Consider the following 20,654-nt stretch of genomic DNA (forward strand, 5'->3'; position numbering starts at 1 on the left):
ATAGAACAAAAACCCACTCTCAATCTTACCATAACTATCATTCCTAGGCATCAACGTTAATTGATCGTTGGCTCAAATTATCATGTATGCAGATAAATGATATTAGGTTGTGGACACTATTGGCAATGTACCCACACGTTGCTAAGAAATTTAATGGAATATTCATGTATATGCATGCAGGTGATCAAAAGGAATTAGATGTATTGGTTTCCTTATTATTAGCTGCACTGCATCAAGTAGTAAATATAGAACTTCATATCCATGTCTAAACCATAAGGTACTCTCACCAACATGAACTACGATCCCACATTCAAGTTCAAGAACCCAAGTATTGGTGATGAGGAAAGCTCTCTCCTATCCTCATTTCAACATCTAACACAGGAACTATAATAAAAGAAGAGGAGGTAGAAAAGGTAAGCAAGATGGTGCGCTGAGCCACGCTGTATGCTGACATGGAGGTCCAGAGGGCATAAGGGCACGTGGCGCGGTGCATGACACCTCCGCAGCGATATGTTTGGTAGAAGATTCGTTTATCAACTAGGGATGCGACAACATATATTTAATTTCCTCTAAGCACCAGCTTTTGTCTGTTTCAGCTGACTGGATACATTATACATGTCGTCACCTACGCGTTTGCTTTGAGTTTTTTAGGGTGTTTGGAACACCTAGCTAAACTTTAGCACCTGTCACATCGGATGTTTGGATACTAATTAGAAGTATTAAATATAGTCTAATTACAAAACTAATTGCACAGATGGAGTCTAATTCGCGAGACGAATTTATTAAGCCTAATTAGTCCATGATTTGACAATGTGGTGCTACAGTAACCATTTGCTAATGATGGATTAATTAGCCTTAATAGATTCATCTCGCGAATTAGACTCCATCTGTGCAATTAGTTTTGTAATTAGCTCATGTTTAGTCCTTCTAATTAGTATCCGAATATCCGATGTGACCTTGCTAAAGTTTAGCATCTCGTATCCAAACAACCCCTTAATCCCTCGGAGACAAAATACGATCTACTGTCCTTCTAGAAGAAAAAACACATTCAGTTGACACAAGCTAGTTGCCACTCAATCCTAGGCACCATCACCATATAGAGTTTGGCAACAAGGTGTTAAAAGTTTAACACTTGTCACATTGGATATTTGGATGCTAATTAGGAGTATTAAATATAGGTTAATTACAAAACTAATTGCACAGATGGAGTGTAATTCGCGAGACGAATCTATTAAACCTAATTAGTCCATAATTTGACAATGTGGTGCTACAGTAACCATTTGCTAATGATGGATTAATTAGGCTTAATAGATTCGTCTCGCGAATTAGCATAGGGTTCTGCAATTAGTTTTATAATTAGCTCATATTTAATTTTCCTAATTAGCATCCGAACATCCGATATGATACTGTTAAAGTTTAACACCTCATATCAAACACCCCCTAGGTAGGCTTGCGACAAGACAACGAAGCTAAAAAAACAAGGTCCAGCTTTGGATCGGAGCAAGGAATTTCAATGGTCTAGGAATTTCTTTCTCCAGGAGGGAACCTTTCTATTGGAGATGACACGAGCGTGGGTTTCTTCCCAACATGCCATTTTTTTTTATTAGCCCCTTCCCTGTTTCAGCATGCGCTTAGACACTTCCGTATCCTTGTTAGCTGCCACATCTGCGGAATACGCACCGTTGGTGTACAGTAGACTGCATAAGCACATAGCGAACAACTTAGTATATGGTGAGAGCAGTGTATGCAACTTAGTGGATTAAAGTGAAACAGTTTTGCAACTGTACAGTAGACTGCATAAGCACATAGCGAACAACTTAGTATATGGTGGGAGCAGTGTATGCAACTTAGTGGATTAAAGTGAAACAGCGATGCAACTTTAGGTATGATAGATGTACTTACTCTTATATTAAGCTTTGGAGCACTGTTAAAGTAAAATATCTCAAGGTCATTACGCAAAACCAATCTATTAATGAAGAAATTAAGTGCCACGAACATAAGAGCATCTCCAGCAGTCTCCTAAAAAATGTTTCCCAATAACTAGTTAATAGGAATATCCCAATATCCACTACTAGAGAAATGGCCTTTCGTCCCGAGGCTCATTACCGGTTGCATTTTGACCCGGTACTAATGTGAGCATTAGTAAGGCCTAACGGATAATCCCCGAGGAGCCCCGTGTGACCCCCTTTAGTATCGAGTGGAGCTCCCACCCGGTACTAAAGGTTCCCCTTTAATACCAGGTGGAGGCTCCACCCGGTACTAAGGGGACCTTTAGTACCGGGTGGGAGCTCCACCTGGTACTAAAACTCCCCCGCCACCTTATCCTTCGCTACCGGCCGCTTTATCCTCCCGTCTCTTCCTCTCCTTAATGGATTTATAAGTCCGGCAGTCTACCAGGGGATTACCCAAGTGGTTGATTTGTAGGTGGAGGCGATTGCGAAATCAAGAACTCGAAGGTAATCGCGAGAACACAAAGGGATACAAGGGTTTTAGACAGGTTCGAGCCTCCGAAGAGTAATACCTTACGTCCTGTATGTTGGATTGTATTGCTCAAGATTGATCTGATTGCCTCGGGAGGCTCCCTTGGCCGCCTTATATAGGCTGACGACCAAGAGTTACAAGTCGGTTTGAATCGAATATACTCGGTAGTTACATGGAAGGTAATCTAAGTCAGATTACAATACGCGTCCCATGATATCCGGGCAGATTTGGACTGTCTAGTTGCCTTGTCATGTACTCCAAGTAATCTCATGTCCTCAGCTTTGTCGTGTACTCCAAGTAATCTCATGTCACGTCCTAGTCGGGTGGACCCACTTGTCCGGTCCGGCCAGTATCCTGGTCGGTGGGAACCCGTGGGGTACCCATATTCCTTAAGCCCCCGAGCGATGTGTAGGCGAACAGGAACTTGAGGTCATCACATCGAAGCTTGAAATTAGGTCAGCTGAAGCTGTGATGGCGTCACAGGAAGAAAAGGCGAGGAGGGAGTATGAGAACCACGCTTCGGATCCTTGGGTAAACTGGCTCGAGGCCGCACGTGGCCATTGATGCCTACATATCTCCACCGCTGCCGCGGCCATGCGCAAGGCAGGCCAAGACAAGGACCTCTGGCGATCGGTGGCCCAAGGTACGAGCGCGGCATGGAGGACAAGGAGGCCATGCTCCCCCTTCCTCCCGAGGCGGTGCCCTCGTCCTCTCATCCAGCCCCTCATTGCACGGCAGATCCACGTTACAAGAGTTCTTCTCGCATCGTGGCGCCCGGGCATGCTGAAAGAGATTGCGAGAAGCAGGTGCAACACCTATTACGAGAGATCTTCTGGCATCATGAGGAGCGGCCCAATCCACCTAGGGCAAAGAGCAAGAGCCTCAAACCTACCGGATCTACAACTCGAGCCATAGGATCTACAACCCGAGCCTTAGGGGCTCCGGACGCGGAAGCCTCCCTATTTATAGTCGAGCGGATGGCCGAGATCCAAGAGCGGTTACAATTCGCATCCACGGACGCGCGACAAAAACACCTTAGGCAGGAGCGGCGGGGACCGGCGGCGGAGGCGTTGGCGGGAGCGGCGGGGGCGGGGGGCGGCAGAGGTAGGGCGGGCGGAGGCGGCGGCGGGGCGGGGCGGGTGGGCGGAGGTCGGCGGTGGGGCCTTGGGCTGGCGGCGGAGGAGGGGGTGGCGGGGCTGGGGATTTTATTTTTCTAATTTTTTAATACCTTTTAGGACCGGTTGGGGACCCCTTCAGTACCGAACTATCAGTACCGGTTGCGAAACCGGTACTAAATGGAGGTTTCCAACCGGTAGTAATGGCGTTTTCCCTAGTAGTGATCACTTTCACCGTTATTGGGAAAGTTGATTTTGTAGTCTTCCAATAATCATATCCAATCCAACTCCTCCTCCTTTATTTAGGGAGGGTTGGGGTGAATTATTAGGTTGTCCCAATAATTATTGGGAAAAGGGAAAGTTAAAGGGGGACTGCTGGAGCACTATTTTTTTTATCAACTCTCTCAGTTGGATCGGGGAAAGGGAGACCGCTGGAGATGTTGTAAGCACCTAGCCTGCTTCCTTTGGAATTTGGATGTACATCCTTGCAGTTGCAGCAAATGCTCGATCTTATTACGCAGAAACTGGGAGAAAAAGAGCGCCAATCGCCATGGTTGGACTGAATGTGCATCTGTGTCTTGCGATGTCCAATAACATCTGTCGTAGAGCAGCATCCAAACAAAAGTAGAACTTACACTTTGCCAACAGTTTTGACTGTCGCAATTGTTTAACTGGAAGAAACGTCCGACCATTATTGAAGAACGATAGTTAGGAAGAACGTACAGGCCGAGTGTTGTGGGCTGATTAAGAACTGACCACTTCCATATAGATGAATAGATCTAACAATTGGTGGAGTCATCCTGGAGGACTCTTCTCTGGACAATGGACCAAATCCTGATGATGGTGGATGACTTGCATATGTGCCGTGAGGCCACCACTGTATTGGTGTTCAGAATTTTCAAACAGATGACAGCGCCGCCATTGCAGTTCATTGAGTTTCGCTTTCTCTGCGACACGGCCATGGACAACCAATGAATGCACATACTCCAGAGAAGGTCCAAGATAGCAAGGCCGCCTCCAAGTTCCAGCAACGGCACACACTCTTGGCCGGCCATCGATCAAACAGTGGCCACCTGAAATTGAAGTGTAGTACTGCCGCTCACCCTTTGGAAGAAGCGGTCGTTAGTGTGCGGTGTACATAGCACCAACAAGGAGGCAAGATGCATCATGCCATCGATCAAGACGATCATGCAATCAGATCCTTGTGATCTCGCTACAGATGCTAATAAGTATTATTCTTCTCCTATCTGATTCTCCAACATGCAGGATTCTAACCTGAATCAACCATGAAGTGGCCATTAATTCAAGGCTAGGCAGGTATCGGACACTACTGCAAGTCTGCAACATAAACTTCTCCTTGCAACTTTCAAAATTAATTAGTACTGTGATAAGCAGGACAGTGGAGTAGGCATGACGGAGGTAGTATACGTATGTGCTAAACGGCTTTGGATCACTTTTGATTACTTAGATAATACCTTATCCTGACATAACAAACCCGTGAATAATCGTTCGGCAGTAGAGACCAGACTGGTGCTGGCATCGAGACTATGGCGTTAGTGGGCTTGAAAGCTGGTACACACTGCGCGATCACATGGCTATGACTGTGCTGGGAACCTGTGCTTTGTCTAACCTTACTAACGCCGCGAAACTTGCACTCGTGACATGTGAAACTGCGGAGACCAACACAAGAGATACAGGTCAACAACTCCAGTTATCTGTGTGTATGTGCCTAAGGTCTGGTTTGGTTCCCTGAGTTAAATTTAAGCACCCGTCACATCGAATGTTTAGATACTAATTAGGGGTATTAAACGTAGACTATTTACAAAACTGATTACATAAGTGGAGGCTAAATGGCGAGATGAATCTATTAAGCTTAATTAGTTCATGATTTGACAATGTGTTGCTACAGTAAACATTTGCTAATGATGGATTAATTAGGCTTAATAGATTCGTCTCGCCGTTTAGCCTCCACTTATGTAATGGGTTCTGTAAATAGTCTACGTTTAATACCCCTAATTAGTATCTAAATATTCGATGTGGCACGTGCTAAAAATAAGCAAAAGGAACCAAACACCACCTAACAATAGCACACCCTACAGCTAATACAAGTTAGCGCTTATTTAAGTTCAGTCCACGTTATACAAGGCACAGACTCATGGTTACCAACAGTCATTCAGGGTCGAGCCGGCAAAAATTGAGACTCCGTACCAAACTAGTACTCTAAAATGAGACTTACCTCCCTGAAAAATAGAACTATAAATATATGATATATATCACAATAAGATATACCTGGAGACTTGATGATGCAGCGGTGCAGCCATGACGGACGGCAACGGGCAACTCGCAGCGGCGGCGCTACTGCGTCCGCATTGCCAGCGTTGGCCTCGCCTCAGTGCATAGATAATAGATTAGATGCCAATTGATTATTGATGGAATGGGCGTCTCAGATTCTCTATCTGGAGGGATGGACCGTGGACGGAAGAAGTAATGATGCTCCGCCCGCGTGATGTACAGCGCTGGACGGATGGACGGATGAAGTAATGATGCTCCACCTGATGTATGGGCTCCTGAAAATTGGGGGTCCCGTTCGGATGCACTCGCGTGAGGCTCGCGCTGCAGTCATTTATTATTTTACTCTTTCCGTTCGTTCGAAGTTACAGGTTGTTTTATTTTTTTAGGTACGTAGTTATATATATAAATCTACAAAAGTTAAAATGATCTACAATTTGGAACAGAGAAAGTAGTAAATAACTAACTGAAACATTCAACCTTAAGTTTTAATTTCAATTTTGAAAATAACACTAAAATACACCTCGCTATCTGCTTATGCATTGTCCACCTAATATAACTTAATAATTGATCTAATGCACTTCCCTGGCTATATAAATACATGTTCTAGGACCTGAGACACATCATTCGCAAACTACAGCTACGCTGTGCTTCTCTAAATAAATGGGGTCGCAGCCTGCTAAGGATAGTGGTGGCCGCCCGGAGGCGAGGCGGTGGTGCGCGGTGACCGGCGGCCGGGGCTTCATGGCGAGGCACCTCGTGGCCGCGCTGCTCCGCTCCGGCGAGTGGCGCGTGCGGGTCACCGACCTCGCCCCCGCCGTCGAGCTTGGCCCCGGCGAGATGGAGGAGCTCCTCGGCGATGCGCTCCGTGACGGCCGTTCCGTCTATGCCGCAGTGGATGTCTGCAACCTAGATCAGCTTATCAAAGGTGATGAATACTTTGGTGCTGACTACAGATGAGTTATTCGTTCGTTCTTCACTCTAACACAGTCGAATGCATTCTCAAGCTTTGGTCCTCTGCTGCGCCAACCCTCTGATATCTGGTTTTCCTGTTTTCAGCTTTCGAAGGGGTAGAGGTTGTGTTCCACACAGCTGCTGCGGATCCTAGCAAAAACAACATGGAACTTCACTACAAGGTCAACGTGGAGGGTGAGTCAAAGAATCATGCCAAGGACACCATGACAACCTATTTATGTTGCTCTAACTTGGTGTTGTGTTCAGTCCCAAGTAGTACATCATGTTTCAGAAAGTTTTTTTAGTCCTGTTTGGTTCCAGCCTCCTAAAATTTTAGTCAACTTTTAGTCAGCTCCTAAAAATGCTACGGCAAAAAGACCATGCTACCTTCCCCATGTCCCTGCTCCTTCTTTGCCTGGAGCCTCTTCTTCCCCACCCCGTCCCACGCACACACGCACCGCCCCTCCCCTCCCGGCCCCGAGCCCTCTCACTGCCCCCGCCGGCGGCGGCCGACGCCCTCCTCCTACTAGCACCCCTTCCCTCTCTCCTTCCCCCGACGCCGCCCCCTCCCCTCCTCTTCTTCCCCGACGCCGCCCCCTACCCTCCAATCAAGGCCGCCGCGCCCCTCCCCTCCTCTTCGTCCAAGGCCGCCGCCCCCTCCCCTCCTTCCGTTGGCGCCGCCCCCTCCCCTTCAATCCCGGCCGCCGTGCCCCTCCCCTCCTCTTCTTCCCCAGCCGCCCCCTCCCGATCCTCCCTCTCCCGGATTCGGCGGCGGCGGGGATCCGGCGGGGGAGCGCCCGGCCGGCGGTTCTTGGTCGCGGAAGCCGACGTCGATGGCGGATCGAGCGACGACCAGATCGGGGGAGCAGCCGGCGCCGAGAAGGAGCGGGGGCGCCACTGCCAGCCCGTGCGGCGGCGCAAGGGGGCGGGGGCGGCGGATCCAGCAGGGGATGGCACGGGCGCCGGCGTGGAGGAGGGAGGGAGCGGCGGCGGGGTTGGGGAGGGTGCAGTTGGGAGGAGGGTGCGGGGGCAGAGGCAATAAAGGAGGGGTAGTCGAAGTCCAGCACTGGTTTTAGGAGGTTCTAGGAGGGGGTGAGGGGACTAAAATTTTTGAGCCTCCTAAAACTTTTTAGTCACTTTTTAGAAGGAGTGTTTGGCTCTTTAGTTACATTTTAATCACCTTTTATGAGCTAAAATTTTAGGAGGGTGGAAGCACTCTGACATATAAATGTTGCTGAGGTTTTTGCGAGGTGGTATTCATTATTGTAAGAGCCGCCTTTATTAGTTTTTTATCGCCAAAGTTGTACAGTCCATAAGGAATAGACCGTGTCAAAACATAAATTGGAATCCTTCCTTTTCAATGGGTATTCAGCATAAATTCAACATTAGATATATGTACTACTACTAGGCTAGCCAATGGACTTCTAACAAATATGAGCTGTGGAGTAGACAGAACCAACTGAATCCCAGAAGGATGAATTTGTTATCATTCATGAAAGTAGCATAAAGGGATATAAATTTGTTACTCACTAGATTTTGATTTATATGGTACCTGATGCACAGGGACAAAGAGTGTAATTGATGCTTGTAAGATCTGCAAGGTGAAAAGACTTATACACACCAGTTCTAGTGCTGTTGTGTTTGACGGAAAGCATGAACTTTTCGACGTAAATGAATCATTTCCATACCCAGATAAGGTTGCATCACAAGACTCAATTTAAAACTTCTTATACATATTCTTAAATAGATATTGACTATTTATTCAGTCAGACACTTAATTTGCTATATACTACATCCATTGCATCTGTTTTCTTCAGGCAATGGTTCATAAAGCGATACATTGAAGGAGAGGTTTTTGGCATGCTTGCCCATATTATTTTCTGTTGAATATTTGTCTGACTACACAGATTAATGAAGTATAGTGAAAAATGGTTTTTTAACCATATAAATGTTTTTCATTGGCAGTTTCCTGATGCATATGCACAGACAAAGGCAGAAGCAGAGAAGTTAGTCATGAGGGCCAATGGCATTGATGACCTTCTAACCTGTTGCATTCGTCCTGGTAGCATTTTTGGCCCTGGTGACGTATTGATACCGATTGCGGATCAATATGGACAAACACATGTAAGGAAGTACAAGCCATGCTCAAGATTGTAGAACTAACTAAAAACTATTTTGAAGTAATAAACATAAGTTTTTGAGATAAAACATAATGAATTAATGATGATTATTACATTTGACATCAATCTCCCGTGGCCAAGATTTTTTTTTACATTGATATTCAATGGCACCTACGACTCACTGAATGAGTGTGCAGGAAACCTTTTGCTCATAAATGGTTAAAGAAATGTTATATATTCACTATAAATAATGTAATGAGAACATGCATGCTACTAGAGTACTAGTAGTTTTCTTGCAAGTTTATTATTGACTTTGGGTTATATATATTAATTGGTGTGAATCTACTATAAAAGAAATCTGTATTTTTCCTAATGAAAAGTGGCCTAATTTCCATAATAGTCTTCATGGCTCGAGCAAACCTAGCTGGTGACTTAGAGCCTGTTATGGCATCACCTGATACTAAATCAGCCTAAAATAACACAATATTGGCACACCAATATATCAAGCCATAAATGGCATTGTTAACCCTATTTGTGTAGTTGATACGGAGCCAATGAAAGTATCAAACAATGTTTTACAATCCATACATATGTGAATCTAACCAACACAATATCATTGTTGCAGTTTATTATTGGTGAAGGGAGGAATTGCGATGATTTTGTGTATGTTGAAAATGTGGTACATGGTCACATACGTGCTGAAAGGACCCTTTCTACTATGCAGGGTGCAAAAATAAGTGGAGGGAAAGTATGTTCTTACTTTTGAATGGCAAACTCTATTTTCTACTACAAATTATTATGACATAATATTATTTGAACTTTTTAGGCCTACTTTATAACTAATATGGAGCCAATGAATATGTGGGACTTTGTATATTTGGTTCAGGAAGAACTTGGACACAAAAGGTGCGCTTTATATGGATGTATGCTTGTATCTTAATATACCATTATTTATTTTTCAGTTTTAAAAAATAGTTACTCCATGTGAACCTGAAATTACCCCCTTCTACAAAAAAAAACGCCTCCCTGTAGGCTCGTCCATGACGAAAATTGGGACCGATATATAGATAAAGCATCAATAATGTTTATATAGATAAGATGAGCCGGCATCAATAAGCTTCCCAAGTGACTGGCACAGTACCTAAGTGATGACTATCTATGACGGCTCATGCTACCACCTATTTGTGCCAGCTCATAATAACACAAACTTATTATGAGCTGAATTGATAGTTATTATATCCCTGCCAGCCCATACCATCCCAAATTTCTAATTTGAATTTCAACTAATTTGGGACATTCACAACTTTCCATGCGAACTCCGATCGAACTTTATATGACAATGGTAGATTTCAATGATATCTACAATTCTCTAGGTGGTTTCTTATTTGAACTCATTTAGCGCAAGTAATACCAAATTTGTAGGCATTGTCAAAAGAAAAAAAATATTGGACTACCATGGTCAATTAGTTTACTAGGATTGCAAGGAGGCTATAGGTGAAGGCGAGGCATGAGATCGCAGGCTTGACTCTCATGAATGGCAAGTGTGCAAAAAAATTTGTTACCGTGTCGGGAGAAAGTATGAACCTAGTAGGGTGAGTGGCTAATGTATTGATGCAAAGACTCAATATAACCTCAAAATCCCTTCAAATACAAATATAAAATTTGTAAACTTAATTTGACTTTTGTCTAGTCAATATATGTCTTACGTTCTGAACGGTGAGAGTAAGGTATGGTGCAGTCATAAATAGTTATAGTAAAACCTTGCTCTTGGAAAATCCTAGTTTCATTGTAGCAATTTGAGGGTGTGCACACCGCTCCAAAATCTGCTTACGGCTCAGCTACTCGTGTGGAACGAGTCCGCATACGTATTGCACCTATCTTACACTTTCATCCTCATTTTCTGTAAAAGGATTAACCGGAAGGTGCTATGTTTGAAACGGCAATAATTATAAGGTGGTCCTTACCCCCTCTAAACTTCCAAGGTGGTACAAAATCTACCAACCACCACAACTGAACCACATGGGCCATCAACCATTACTACTAGAGTATATTGGGCTGGAGTATTACATTCACTCCACCGTAAGGGCTGGCACCCTTGGTAGCTCACCACATACGCAATAGACTCCTAGAACCACACCTCGGTACACGGTCGTACTGCGGGCCTAGCCACACACACACATGCACATGCAGCAAGGGTTCATCCTCCGAATACCATTAGTAACACCACGCTCCAAAATCTGTTTAGCTCCTCACATGGAACGAGCCCGTATACGCATAGCACCTCTCTTACACTTTCGTCATTGCTTTGTTGAGGGATATGGGTACCTCATGGGTCTCCATCGACCAGGATACTGGCCGGACATGACAAGTGGGCCCGCCCAACCAAGACATGTGGGCTGAGGACATGAAGTTACTTAGAGTACACGTCAAGACAACAAGACTGTCCAAATCTACCCGAACATCATGGGACGCATTTTGTAGTCCGACTCAGATTGCTTTCCATATAAAGACCGAGTAGATTAGATTCAAACCGACTTGTAATCCTTAGTCGTCAGCTATATAAGGCGGCTAAAGGCACTCCCGAGGACATCTCATCCAATCTCATAACCAAGCAATACAATCCACGCATACAAAACATAGAGTATTACTCTCTGGAGGTCCAAACCTATCTAAAACCCTCGTGTCTCCTTCGTGTTCTTGTGATCACCTTCGAGTTCTTGGTTTCACAATCACCTCTACCTACAAAGCAACTACTTCGGCAACCCCCTGATGGACTGCCAGGCTTATCAATCTAACATTCGTGTAAAAGGGTTAACCCATAGGTGCTATATTTTGAACTGGCCCTCACCCCTAAAACTCCAAGGTGGTACTAAACACACCAACTACAACCACAATTGGATCACATGGGACACCAACAACTTCAACTATTATAGTATATTGGGCTAGGGTATTACATTAAAATGTAGAATGTTATATATTATAATGGCGCTATTTTGTACTGGTATGTGGAAGACATGCAACACTCAACCAAACTTATTTATCTGAGATTCGTATTTACTACATCGATATAGTTGGGTTTAATACATTGCATTTTGTTTCACAATTGGAATAATAACTGCTTTTGGTCACTGATGTATTTATTTCCTCGCCCAAGTACAATACGCATCAAATTCTATAGCAAAAGTTTGGTGGTGCATATCAAACTACTTAAAATAAGTTTATAGAATATTCTTATTCTTGTTTTCTGTTTGTACATTGATGCATTGTTACTGATGCATTAATTGATAGGTGCACTATGTACATATGTTCAGTTACAAGTCTTAATGATATTTGCCTCATATTCATCAGTTCTTAATTATACTAGAGATAGAGGTTCTGATTGAGAATTATTCTCTTCATTTCTATTTTTCAGTAAGTAATTTATTAGATTTGTAGTAATTTTATTACCTCTAGAAGTTACATATAATATAATATCTTAGTTATCATAAATCAGTTATTTTTTCATTGAAGGTGATTGATACTTTTAAGAGTACTCATGATAGAACCAGATCATATTGCTAATATGTTGGAAGTTTGTTGTAGACCATTCAAGATAAGACTGCCTTCACTTGTCATCAAGCCAATAAGCTATCTGGTAGAGTGGGGATACAAGGTTCTATATCCTTACGGAATGCGCCAGCCTCAAATGCTAACACCGGCAAGGATTAAGTATCTGACACTCAATAGAACGTTTAGCTGTAACAAAGCTGCTGAAGAACTTGGCTACAAACCAATTGTGACACTCATGGTAACTTCAACTCTTTTGGCCTATCTTCTTAATTCGATTTTCTGTTGTGCCACTTTTATTTATTTGAACTACTCACAAAATTATACAAATGGTCCAGGATGGCCTTAAGATAGCGGTCAAATCGTATACTCAGTTGAGAAATAAAGATTTATCTCAGAGAGAGTAATAAAGGTATGAATTTTACACACATGTACTCCATCACATTATATATACTCCTTGAAGTAAAGTTGACACTACTACATGATAGTTGAAGAAGAGAAAAGAGGATGCTGCTGGTGATTTGAATGAGGCTCCAAGCACGGCAGCTGTTCAACCGTCCACCAGAGATCACTGACGACGACGATATTCACGAAGCATTTTCAAGAGTACTGCAAAGAAATTCCACTATTCAGGCTCACCAAACTCGTATATATAAAACTTAAGAGTTAAGGGGGACTTGGTTGAGCTTGAGCATATTTGGCAAAAGTTCGGACTTCGACAAAATAATATAGCCTGGTCTTAGTGATTTTTCTCACAACGTACTCGGTACTCTACTCATGCACAATCCATTTTGTCATCATGTACGAATACAAAATCAATTATTTCAGTTTTACACTTATTTCCTTACATATTGTAAGAGCTAGATCGCCGAACACCAACCAACCACATTACATCATCGGGACCAACTCGTCATGTGATCGATGGCCTTTGGCGTGGACGGAGTAAGTACGATCTGGACTCCTCTCACGGCGACGCGTGCACGAGCTACGTGGAGACAGTAGTCGGGCCGCCGGAAGCCACGCCGAGTCACCGCCGGCGTGTCTCCGTGTCCGGACACGGCGAAACCGAGTGATCCATCTCTCTGTTCCAGACGTACGTGTGCAAGGATTTATCCGGAGCTCTCAGCCCCTTGAACTTGGCAGGGTTACCCGGCCTCGTCGGTGCGCAGCTAGCTAGCGCCAGGTTCTGCGCAAGCAAGGTAGGTGCCGTTCGTCACGGAGCACGTCAAGCAGGGCAAGCAGACAAGCTCGATCGCGTCGGTGCAGAGGTTTCATCAGCTCGCAGGCGCACAGGCGTCGGTGAAGGTGCCTCGACAGCGGCAACACGGTTGTCCTCCTCCTTTCTTTTTTTTTGTTTAATTTCTAGGCGCCCCTTGCATTCTTCCTGTACAACGTTGTCGTCCAGACTATAAATACACGTGCAAGGGCTAAGCCATGGGCACGTAGATACCTAGAACTTTATTGCCTTGGTCTCGCGTGTTTGCTGTAGAACTCTAAATGGGGTCGCTGCATGACGGTGGCAGCAACAATGGTGGCCGCCAGGAGGAGGCGAGGCGGCGGTGGTGCGCGGTGACCGGCGGCCGGGGATTCATGGCGAGGCACCTGGTGGCCGCGCTGCTCCGCTCCGGTGAGTGGCATGTGCGGGTCACCGACCTCGCCGCCGATATCGTGCTCGGCCCCGGCGAGAACGAGGGACTCCTCGGCGATGCCCTCCGTGACGGCCGCGCCGTCTATGCCTCGGCGGACGTCTGCAACCTAGACCAGCTCATAAAAGGTGATGAATGCTACTACTTCCGATGCTAAAGAAGCTTATAAGAGGTGTAATTTGCAATCTCGATTTTTAATTGATTTTCTTGTACTCAGCTTTTGAAGGGGTGGATGTTGTCTTCCACACAGCTGCTGCGGATTCTAGCAAGAATAACTTGCAACTTCACTATAAGGTCAACACCGAGGGTGAGTAGAAGAATGATTATATTCAAGGACACCGTGACACTAAATCAGCTTAAATTCAAACTTGTACTACTACTAGGCTAGAAAACTAGAAGTTGCCAAATATGGTCTCTAGAGTACATAGAGAACTAACCAAATTAGTAACTATAAATGTGTTATCATTTAATTTATAAGATTAACATAAAGGGATATGTAAGTTTACTAATCATCTTTTGATTTATATGCTACCTGCACAGGTACAAAGAATGTAATTGATGCTTGTATGATCTGCAAGGTGAAAAGGCTTATACACACCAGTTCTATTGCTGTTGTGTTCGATGGAGTTCATGGACTTCTCAACGTGAATGAATCACTGCCATACCCAGACAAGGTTGTATAACAAGATTAACTTAAAACATTGTTTATATCAGAATTTTAGATATTGTCTACTCGATCAGTCAGGCATTTGATTTTTTTTCTATACTACCTCCAATGGATCTCTTTTATTCTAGAAATGTTTCACATGATGACAAAGTGAAAGATATCTTGCCTATACTATTTTCCTTTGAATATTAATTTGTCCTTCTACAGAAATTATTAAAGTATCTCAAAAATGGAATTTTCTGACAATATGTTTTTATATTGGCAGTTTCCTGATGCATATGCACAAACAAAAGCAGAAGCAGAGAAGTTAGTTATGAAGGCCAATGGCATTAATGACCTTCTAACATGTTGCATACGCCCTGCTAGCATTTTTGGACCTGGTGACATAGTTATACCAACTCTGGATCAGTGCGGAAAAACACATGTAAGGAATTATATACCACGTTTAACGTTAAGAACTAACTAAAATAGTTCAAGGAATAATCCATTTGTAGCAATAACATAATGATGGTTATAATTGGAAAAAGTTCATTTTACTATCCTCATCAGTTCATTTAGTCCGCTTAACCACTAAGTAAAATTTAGGCTCAATTTACTCCTTTGAACTATTTTAATTCATCTAATATAGCCCCTAATGGGATTTTTTTCTTTTTTTCCTCCATGTGCAAAGCGAGTTTTAACTTCAAATAATTTTGTTAGCAGATAGAGAACATGATGTCTTGTGTTAAAAAAATACATTAAGATTTTTATGGTTTTTTTCATAGGTGAGGAAGATTTAATACGACATTGATCCTAGAAATACAGAACCGCATGAAAAGTAATCATGAAAAATTCTGAATGTATTTTTCTACCATAGGAAATCATGTTATAAATCACCTTGTAAATTTGAAATTTAAATCCAACTTGTACACAAAGAAATAAAGAAGAGAAATCTCATTAGGGGTAGAGTGGACCAACTGAAAATAGTTTGAGTGAGTAAATTGAACCTAAATTTTGCCTAGGGGTTAAGTGTACAAAGTGGATTGGTTAGGGTAGTAAAATGGATTTTTTTCCCTAGTTCTTATAAAGGGAAAGGTCCATTTTACTACCCCAAACAATCCACTTTATCGACTCAACCCTATACCCCTGAACAAAAGTCTTGGTCGATTTACTCCCATAAGTTGATCTAGAGTTTTGTTCGGGTAGTAAATAGTGGTATAATAACAAGTTGCTACAAAATGTAAGGATTTTTCCTCGGAAATCTACTAGTGTCCAAGTTATTGATCTTAATATCTTATATGAATCTACTATGGAAGCAAGCCTCAAGGGACATTTGGTTCCTGTCCAGCCCCCATGCCAACACGGGGCGTGCTAACGATTTTGCAAAGGATTTCACCACCCCCCTCTAGATCATGCCTAGGTGCAAAAAAGAACTAGCGCTGGCATGGGCTCGTGGGCACGCCAAATCAAACACACATCCCAGTAGGCTGGGCACACCAATTTTGGCACCGTACGCTTTAGCGTCAAACCAAACAAGCCCTTATTCTCCTGCAAAATAGTGGCTCAATTTCCAAACAAATGTTCATGACTTGAGCCAGGCAGATAATTAGGGTGTGTCATGGCACTGCCTAATACTGATAAATAGAAATAACAAAAAGTTGACATACCTATATCTGGCTATAACAGGCATTGTTAAGCCTTCATAACTAATACAAAGCCAACAAAATTACTAACTCAAAGTTTTAGGACCTATCTGTAAGTGGATCTTACCAGCTTTGTATCACTGCAGTTTATTTTTGGTGATGGGAAGAATCGTGATGATTTTGTGTATGTTGAAAATGTGGTACATGGTCACATTTGTGCTGATAAGACTCTTTCTACTATGGAGGGTGCAAAAACTAGTGGAGGCAAAGTATGTTCTTACAACTGATCAATGATAAACTCTGACAGTCTGACTTCTATATATGTATTATCATTACCTTTTTAAACTTCTAGGCCTACTTTATAACGAATATGGAGCCAATGAATATGTGGGACTTTCTATATATGCTTCATGAAGAACTTGGATACAAAAGGTGCTCTTCCTTTTAATATTTATATCTCAAAGTTCATATTAATATAGAAAATGAAAAGAAGTATTCCAATGTGCACATGAAAAATATTGAGCTTGATTTGTTGTGTGCCATTATAGTACCTTTACTATATACTACATCAGATGCATTAATCAAGTAGTAATCATCATGTAGCCAATTCTCAGTTTCAGTGTTATTTTTGTAGTGGTGGAAGAGTGGGGTGCATAGCGTGTAAAAGATTATTCATATCGGTACAGTTTATAGACAGTTCTAGAGAGTTTATACATCGCTCAAAAAAAATAATTATTTGAGATTCATGTTTATTGCACCGGAAATTGAATTTGATGCATTGAATTTATATATATGCCACCTTTGGGACATGAATTACGTTGATCTCTAATAGTTCTTATTTCCTTGCCGGAAGCCTGTGCTTTGCAATCGATTTCGAATAGAAAATTATAAGTTTTAGGCTCTAACAAATGGCTTGTAATTATTCAAAATATTATATTTTATATAAGTATGCCGTATAGAACAAACTACAAAGAACTGTATAGATACAAGATTGGGAGCTTTCGATGCATTATTCATCATATACAAATCATGAAATATTATTTCTTTTAAAATAATAAAGAAAATTCACTAGAAATTGTATATTTATTTTTCCTATGCACATAATATTATACCATAATTAGGATAAACAGTTTATTTGTTTCATTGTTGGTGTACACTTTTCCAATATGTTGGATGTTCTTGCAGATTGTTCAAGATAAGAATACCTTTGGTTGTCATCAAGCCAGTAAGCTATTTGGTAGAGTGGGCATATAATGTTCTACTACACCATTATGGATTTTGCCCACCTCAAGTGCTAACGCCAACAAGGATCAAGTATCTGACACTGCATAGAACATTTAGTTGTAACAGAGCTGCTGAAGAACTTGGCTACAAACCAATTGTGACACTTATGGTTCTTAACTACAACTCTTCTGGTGTTATATTCATAATTCATTTTTTCGATTGGTATAGCTCACACGTGTTTCTAAATTATTGCCTAGGATGGTCTGAAGATAGCAGTCAAATCATATATTCGGTTGAGAAATACAAATTCATATTAGAGACAGAAAAGGTATGAATTTCAAGATCAATTTCTCATGTACTCATATCACAGTGTATATCCTACTTTTATGTAAAGTTGAGCCTACTAGATCTCTGAGTCCATAATATCATGCCCAATGTTTCTTGCTGACAATATAAATATACAATACAACTACGCAAGGACCAAGACACAAAGTAATCGAATACTAAGGTTTACCCATGAGTGCAAAGTACCAAAACAAAGTACCCAGATTACATAAATCTGTCTTCAAGATTCTTGCTGGAAATTTCTTATTCTTAGTAACTTCTTAATCCCTCTTTCTTGCAAATGGTTAAGATATGTATCATAAGTTTGCTATTCATGGACCTAAAATACTATTGTACACTAACATAGTATAACATTTATGACGGTATGTCTCACCTAATCCATCAGTTCTAGCATTTTCTTTTAAAATGTTTATATGCAATAAATATAAATATTAAAATCAAGCCTAGCAAGGTGCGATATATCATGCTAAGATGCACCCAGAATTTTTCATAGCTATGTGTGCAATATTGGATCATTCTTATTGCGATTTATTGATTCTCACTCTTCCTGTGCCAGGCTATCACCCTGAGATAGCATGTTTCTTGTTGGAGATATAAATAGATATTCAGAAAATGTCATAAGCTAGCAAAGGTCAGAAGTGATGAAGTTTCCAATAAATAAATTTCAGCGATTGCACATGCAAATCTTGGCAGGCAAGCTCAGCCATGGTGGATTGTAATTTAGTTTTGATTAAGGATAGAGTGTAACCTCTTAATGATCAAGCATGTATTTAAGTTACATCAACTGAAATGTAAATAATGTCAACATTTGTCTCTTGACGTGCATTTCTCGTATGAAATATACGTTGATCTGGCACTCCCTTTTTACGTGACGCTGGCCTGTGTGTATTTGACAAATATTGTATTTGACACTATAGTTCAAATCGCCACCTCATTTTTTCATCTTAGGCTCCAGCATCCTCCCCTCAACCTCCACCACCCCGCCATCATCTCTACCTCTCCTTCCCACCACTGCCATCGATTCCTCTCGTGCAACACCGCCGCCCCCATCACTGTGTGTGAGAGAGAGAGACTCTATGGAGATGAAATAGAGCGTACACTATTTCCATATTCTTGCGAGTGGTTGGCATCTCCAATACCATGCGACGCGCATGCATGTCATTATTGTTCCCCGCAACTCCCATACCGTTCCTGCCAGAATCGTTTCTCTCCCACCTACATCACACTTTTCTTATAACATAGACCATATGTTTTAATGTAATGAAATGATTATAAGTAGCGGCAATACGCCACTACTGATTCATCCCGAATATCCTTGAAGTGCCTGAGATGTAGTACCAATAAAAAGAGAGTTATATAATCCGAAGAAACTATCAAACAAAGACTGTTGTTTTGCTGATGACAGATAACATAGATACTTATCGATGTTTTTCAGCAGATAAAGCGAACTATGGCAAAGTTTTGTGGTAGCATGGTTAGCTATTGTTTTGATCGATTTCAAATCCTGCAAAATGCTTGTAAAAGTTTGCTAGTTGACATGTAAAAGTTCTCTCATCTCTGCCCCAAACCCACGCATTAGAGATGAGTGGCAAGCATTGCAAGTCCAGTACTTCATATATACTCCTTCCGTGCATAGATATTATTATGCATCTACTATATCTAGATGCATAATAATATTTATGAACCTAAAAGAGCTAAAAACAACCTATAATTTGGAACAGAGGGAGTAGCTAATATATGGCTGAAGAGTGTTTGGATCTGGCAGCTAATGGATTAGCTAATAGCTAGGTCCCGAACACCATTCGCTACATGTACACCCATATATGAGAAGGATAAAGTCATAGAGGCCGATTAGTCATTTGTCATCCCTTAGCTGCTGTTATTAGCTGATTTTAGCTGGGATAGGCTATATTTAATGAGATAATGGTTAGCTAGTGCTCAACTAATCGTTAGAATATCTAGTAGCTAGTACTATCAGAATGATTAGCTGAGTGGATCCAAATAGGATCTAATTAAGCCTGTACAAACTCTAAGAGGTATGACCGTGCTGAAATATGCCATGTGCGTTATGGTTATGGAACAGGATGGCTGCGTGCCGCATCTTGGTGCTTTAACGTGCTGCAGGCAGTGTGGCTACACGCGGCAGGGTCACGGCAGTTGTCCGGCTATCATACTTTGGACACAGATTTTATTCTCCTACTATAGAAGTGGATACCAGTTGACAAATCTTATCCACGATTCTTTTAAGTTTGTATTGAGCGTGGACCCAGGAACGGAGCAAGGTCGAATTTCCTGAGCAATTGAATCTTTAAGAATTCCGTCCCAAATTTTAGTACGTACCTACGAATGAGAGAGCATATCTCCGTTCTCGATCTGGAACCATTTCTCTTTGTAATCTTGTATCGAGAGAGGGTGAATAACATTTTTGTTAAGTGCTCTATGAAACTACTCAAATTCATCATCATGGCTCATTTTCCTCCTACTCGACCGCTGCGAGGTACCGCCATCTTTGCCGCTAGCTCTTAAAACCCAAAATCGGCGTGTCTGCATCAGCCATGAATTTCTCATATGCAAACGCTTAATAAGTGTGCAATGTTCTAATCAGTTTTTAATCATGTTTTCTAAGTCATAGTTATGCTTGTCAT

General features: G+C 42.1%; 2 protein-coding genes across 2 annotated transcripts; both read left to right on the forward strand.

Annotated features, from left to right (window-relative positions):
- The first annotated feature begins 6,531 nt into the window (after positions 1 to 6,531).
- Positions 6,532 to 13,354, forward strand: LOC117836880 (3beta-hydroxysteroid-dehydrogenase/decarboxylase). The gene is made up of 9 exons (XM_034716401.2): positions 6,532 to 6,813; positions 6,945 to 7,034; positions 8,403 to 8,536; positions 8,805 to 8,963; positions 9,585 to 9,707; positions 9,786 to 9,865; positions 12,542 to 12,746; positions 12,844 to 12,917; positions 12,994 to 13,354. The coding sequence occupies exons 1-8, from the start codon at positions 6,549 to 6,551 to the stop codon at positions 12,910 to 12,912; spliced, it is 1,125 nt and encodes a 374-aa protein (XP_034572292.1). The 5' UTR covers positions 6,532 to 6,548; the 3' UTR covers positions 12,913 to 12,917; positions 12,994 to 13,354.
- LOC117836879 (3beta-hydroxysteroid-dehydrogenase/decarboxylase) lies at positions 13,135 to 18,876 on the forward strand. The gene is made up of 10 exons (XM_034716397.1): positions 13,135 to 13,271; positions 13,364 to 14,279; positions 14,369 to 14,458; positions 14,692 to 14,825; positions 15,084 to 15,242; positions 16,587 to 16,709; positions 16,793 to 16,872; positions 17,626 to 17,833; positions 17,922 to 17,992; positions 18,566 to 18,876. The coding sequence occupies exons 2-9, from the start codon at positions 14,003 to 14,005 to the stop codon at positions 17,979 to 17,981; spliced, it is 1,131 nt and encodes a 376-aa protein (XP_034572288.1). The 5' UTR covers positions 13,135 to 13,271; positions 13,364 to 14,002; the 3' UTR covers positions 17,982 to 17,992; positions 18,566 to 18,876.
- The last annotated feature ends 1,778 nt before the right edge of the window (positions 18,877 to 20,654 follow it).

This window comes from Setaria viridis, chromosome 9 (assembly GCF_005286985.2).
Source record: "Setaria viridis chromosome 9, Setaria_viridis_v4.0, whole genome shotgun sequence".
Taxonomy (NCBI): Eukaryota; Viridiplantae; Streptophyta; class Magnoliopsida; order Poales; family Poaceae; genus Setaria; species Setaria viridis.

Bases quoted from the DNA above. Each gene is read 5' to 3' on its own strand.
- LOC117836880 (XM_034716401.2), top strand. From the start codon at position 6,549: ATGGGGTCGCAGCCTGCTAAGGATAGTGGTGGCCGCCCGGAGGCGAGG. The intron at 8,537-8,804 runs GTTGCATCACAA...TTTCATTGGCAG, and splicing joins CATTTCCATACCCAGATAAG to TTTCCTGATGCATATGCACA. The intron at 9,866-12,541 runs GTGCGCTTTATA...AGTTTGTTGTAG, and splicing joins GAAGAACTTGGACACAAAAG to ACCATTCAAGATAAGACTGC.
- LOC117836879 (XM_034716397.1), top strand. From the start codon at position 14,003: ATGGGGTCGCTGCATGACGGTGGCAGCAACAATGGTGGCCGCCAGGAG. The intron at 14,459-14,691 runs GTGAGTAGAAGA...CTACCTGCACAG, and splicing joins CTATAAGGTCAACACCGAGG to GTACAAAGAATGTAATTGAT. The intron at 17,834-17,921 runs GTTCTTAACTAC...ATTATTGCCTAG, and splicing joins AACCAATTGTGACACTTATG to GATGGTCTGAAGATAGCAGT.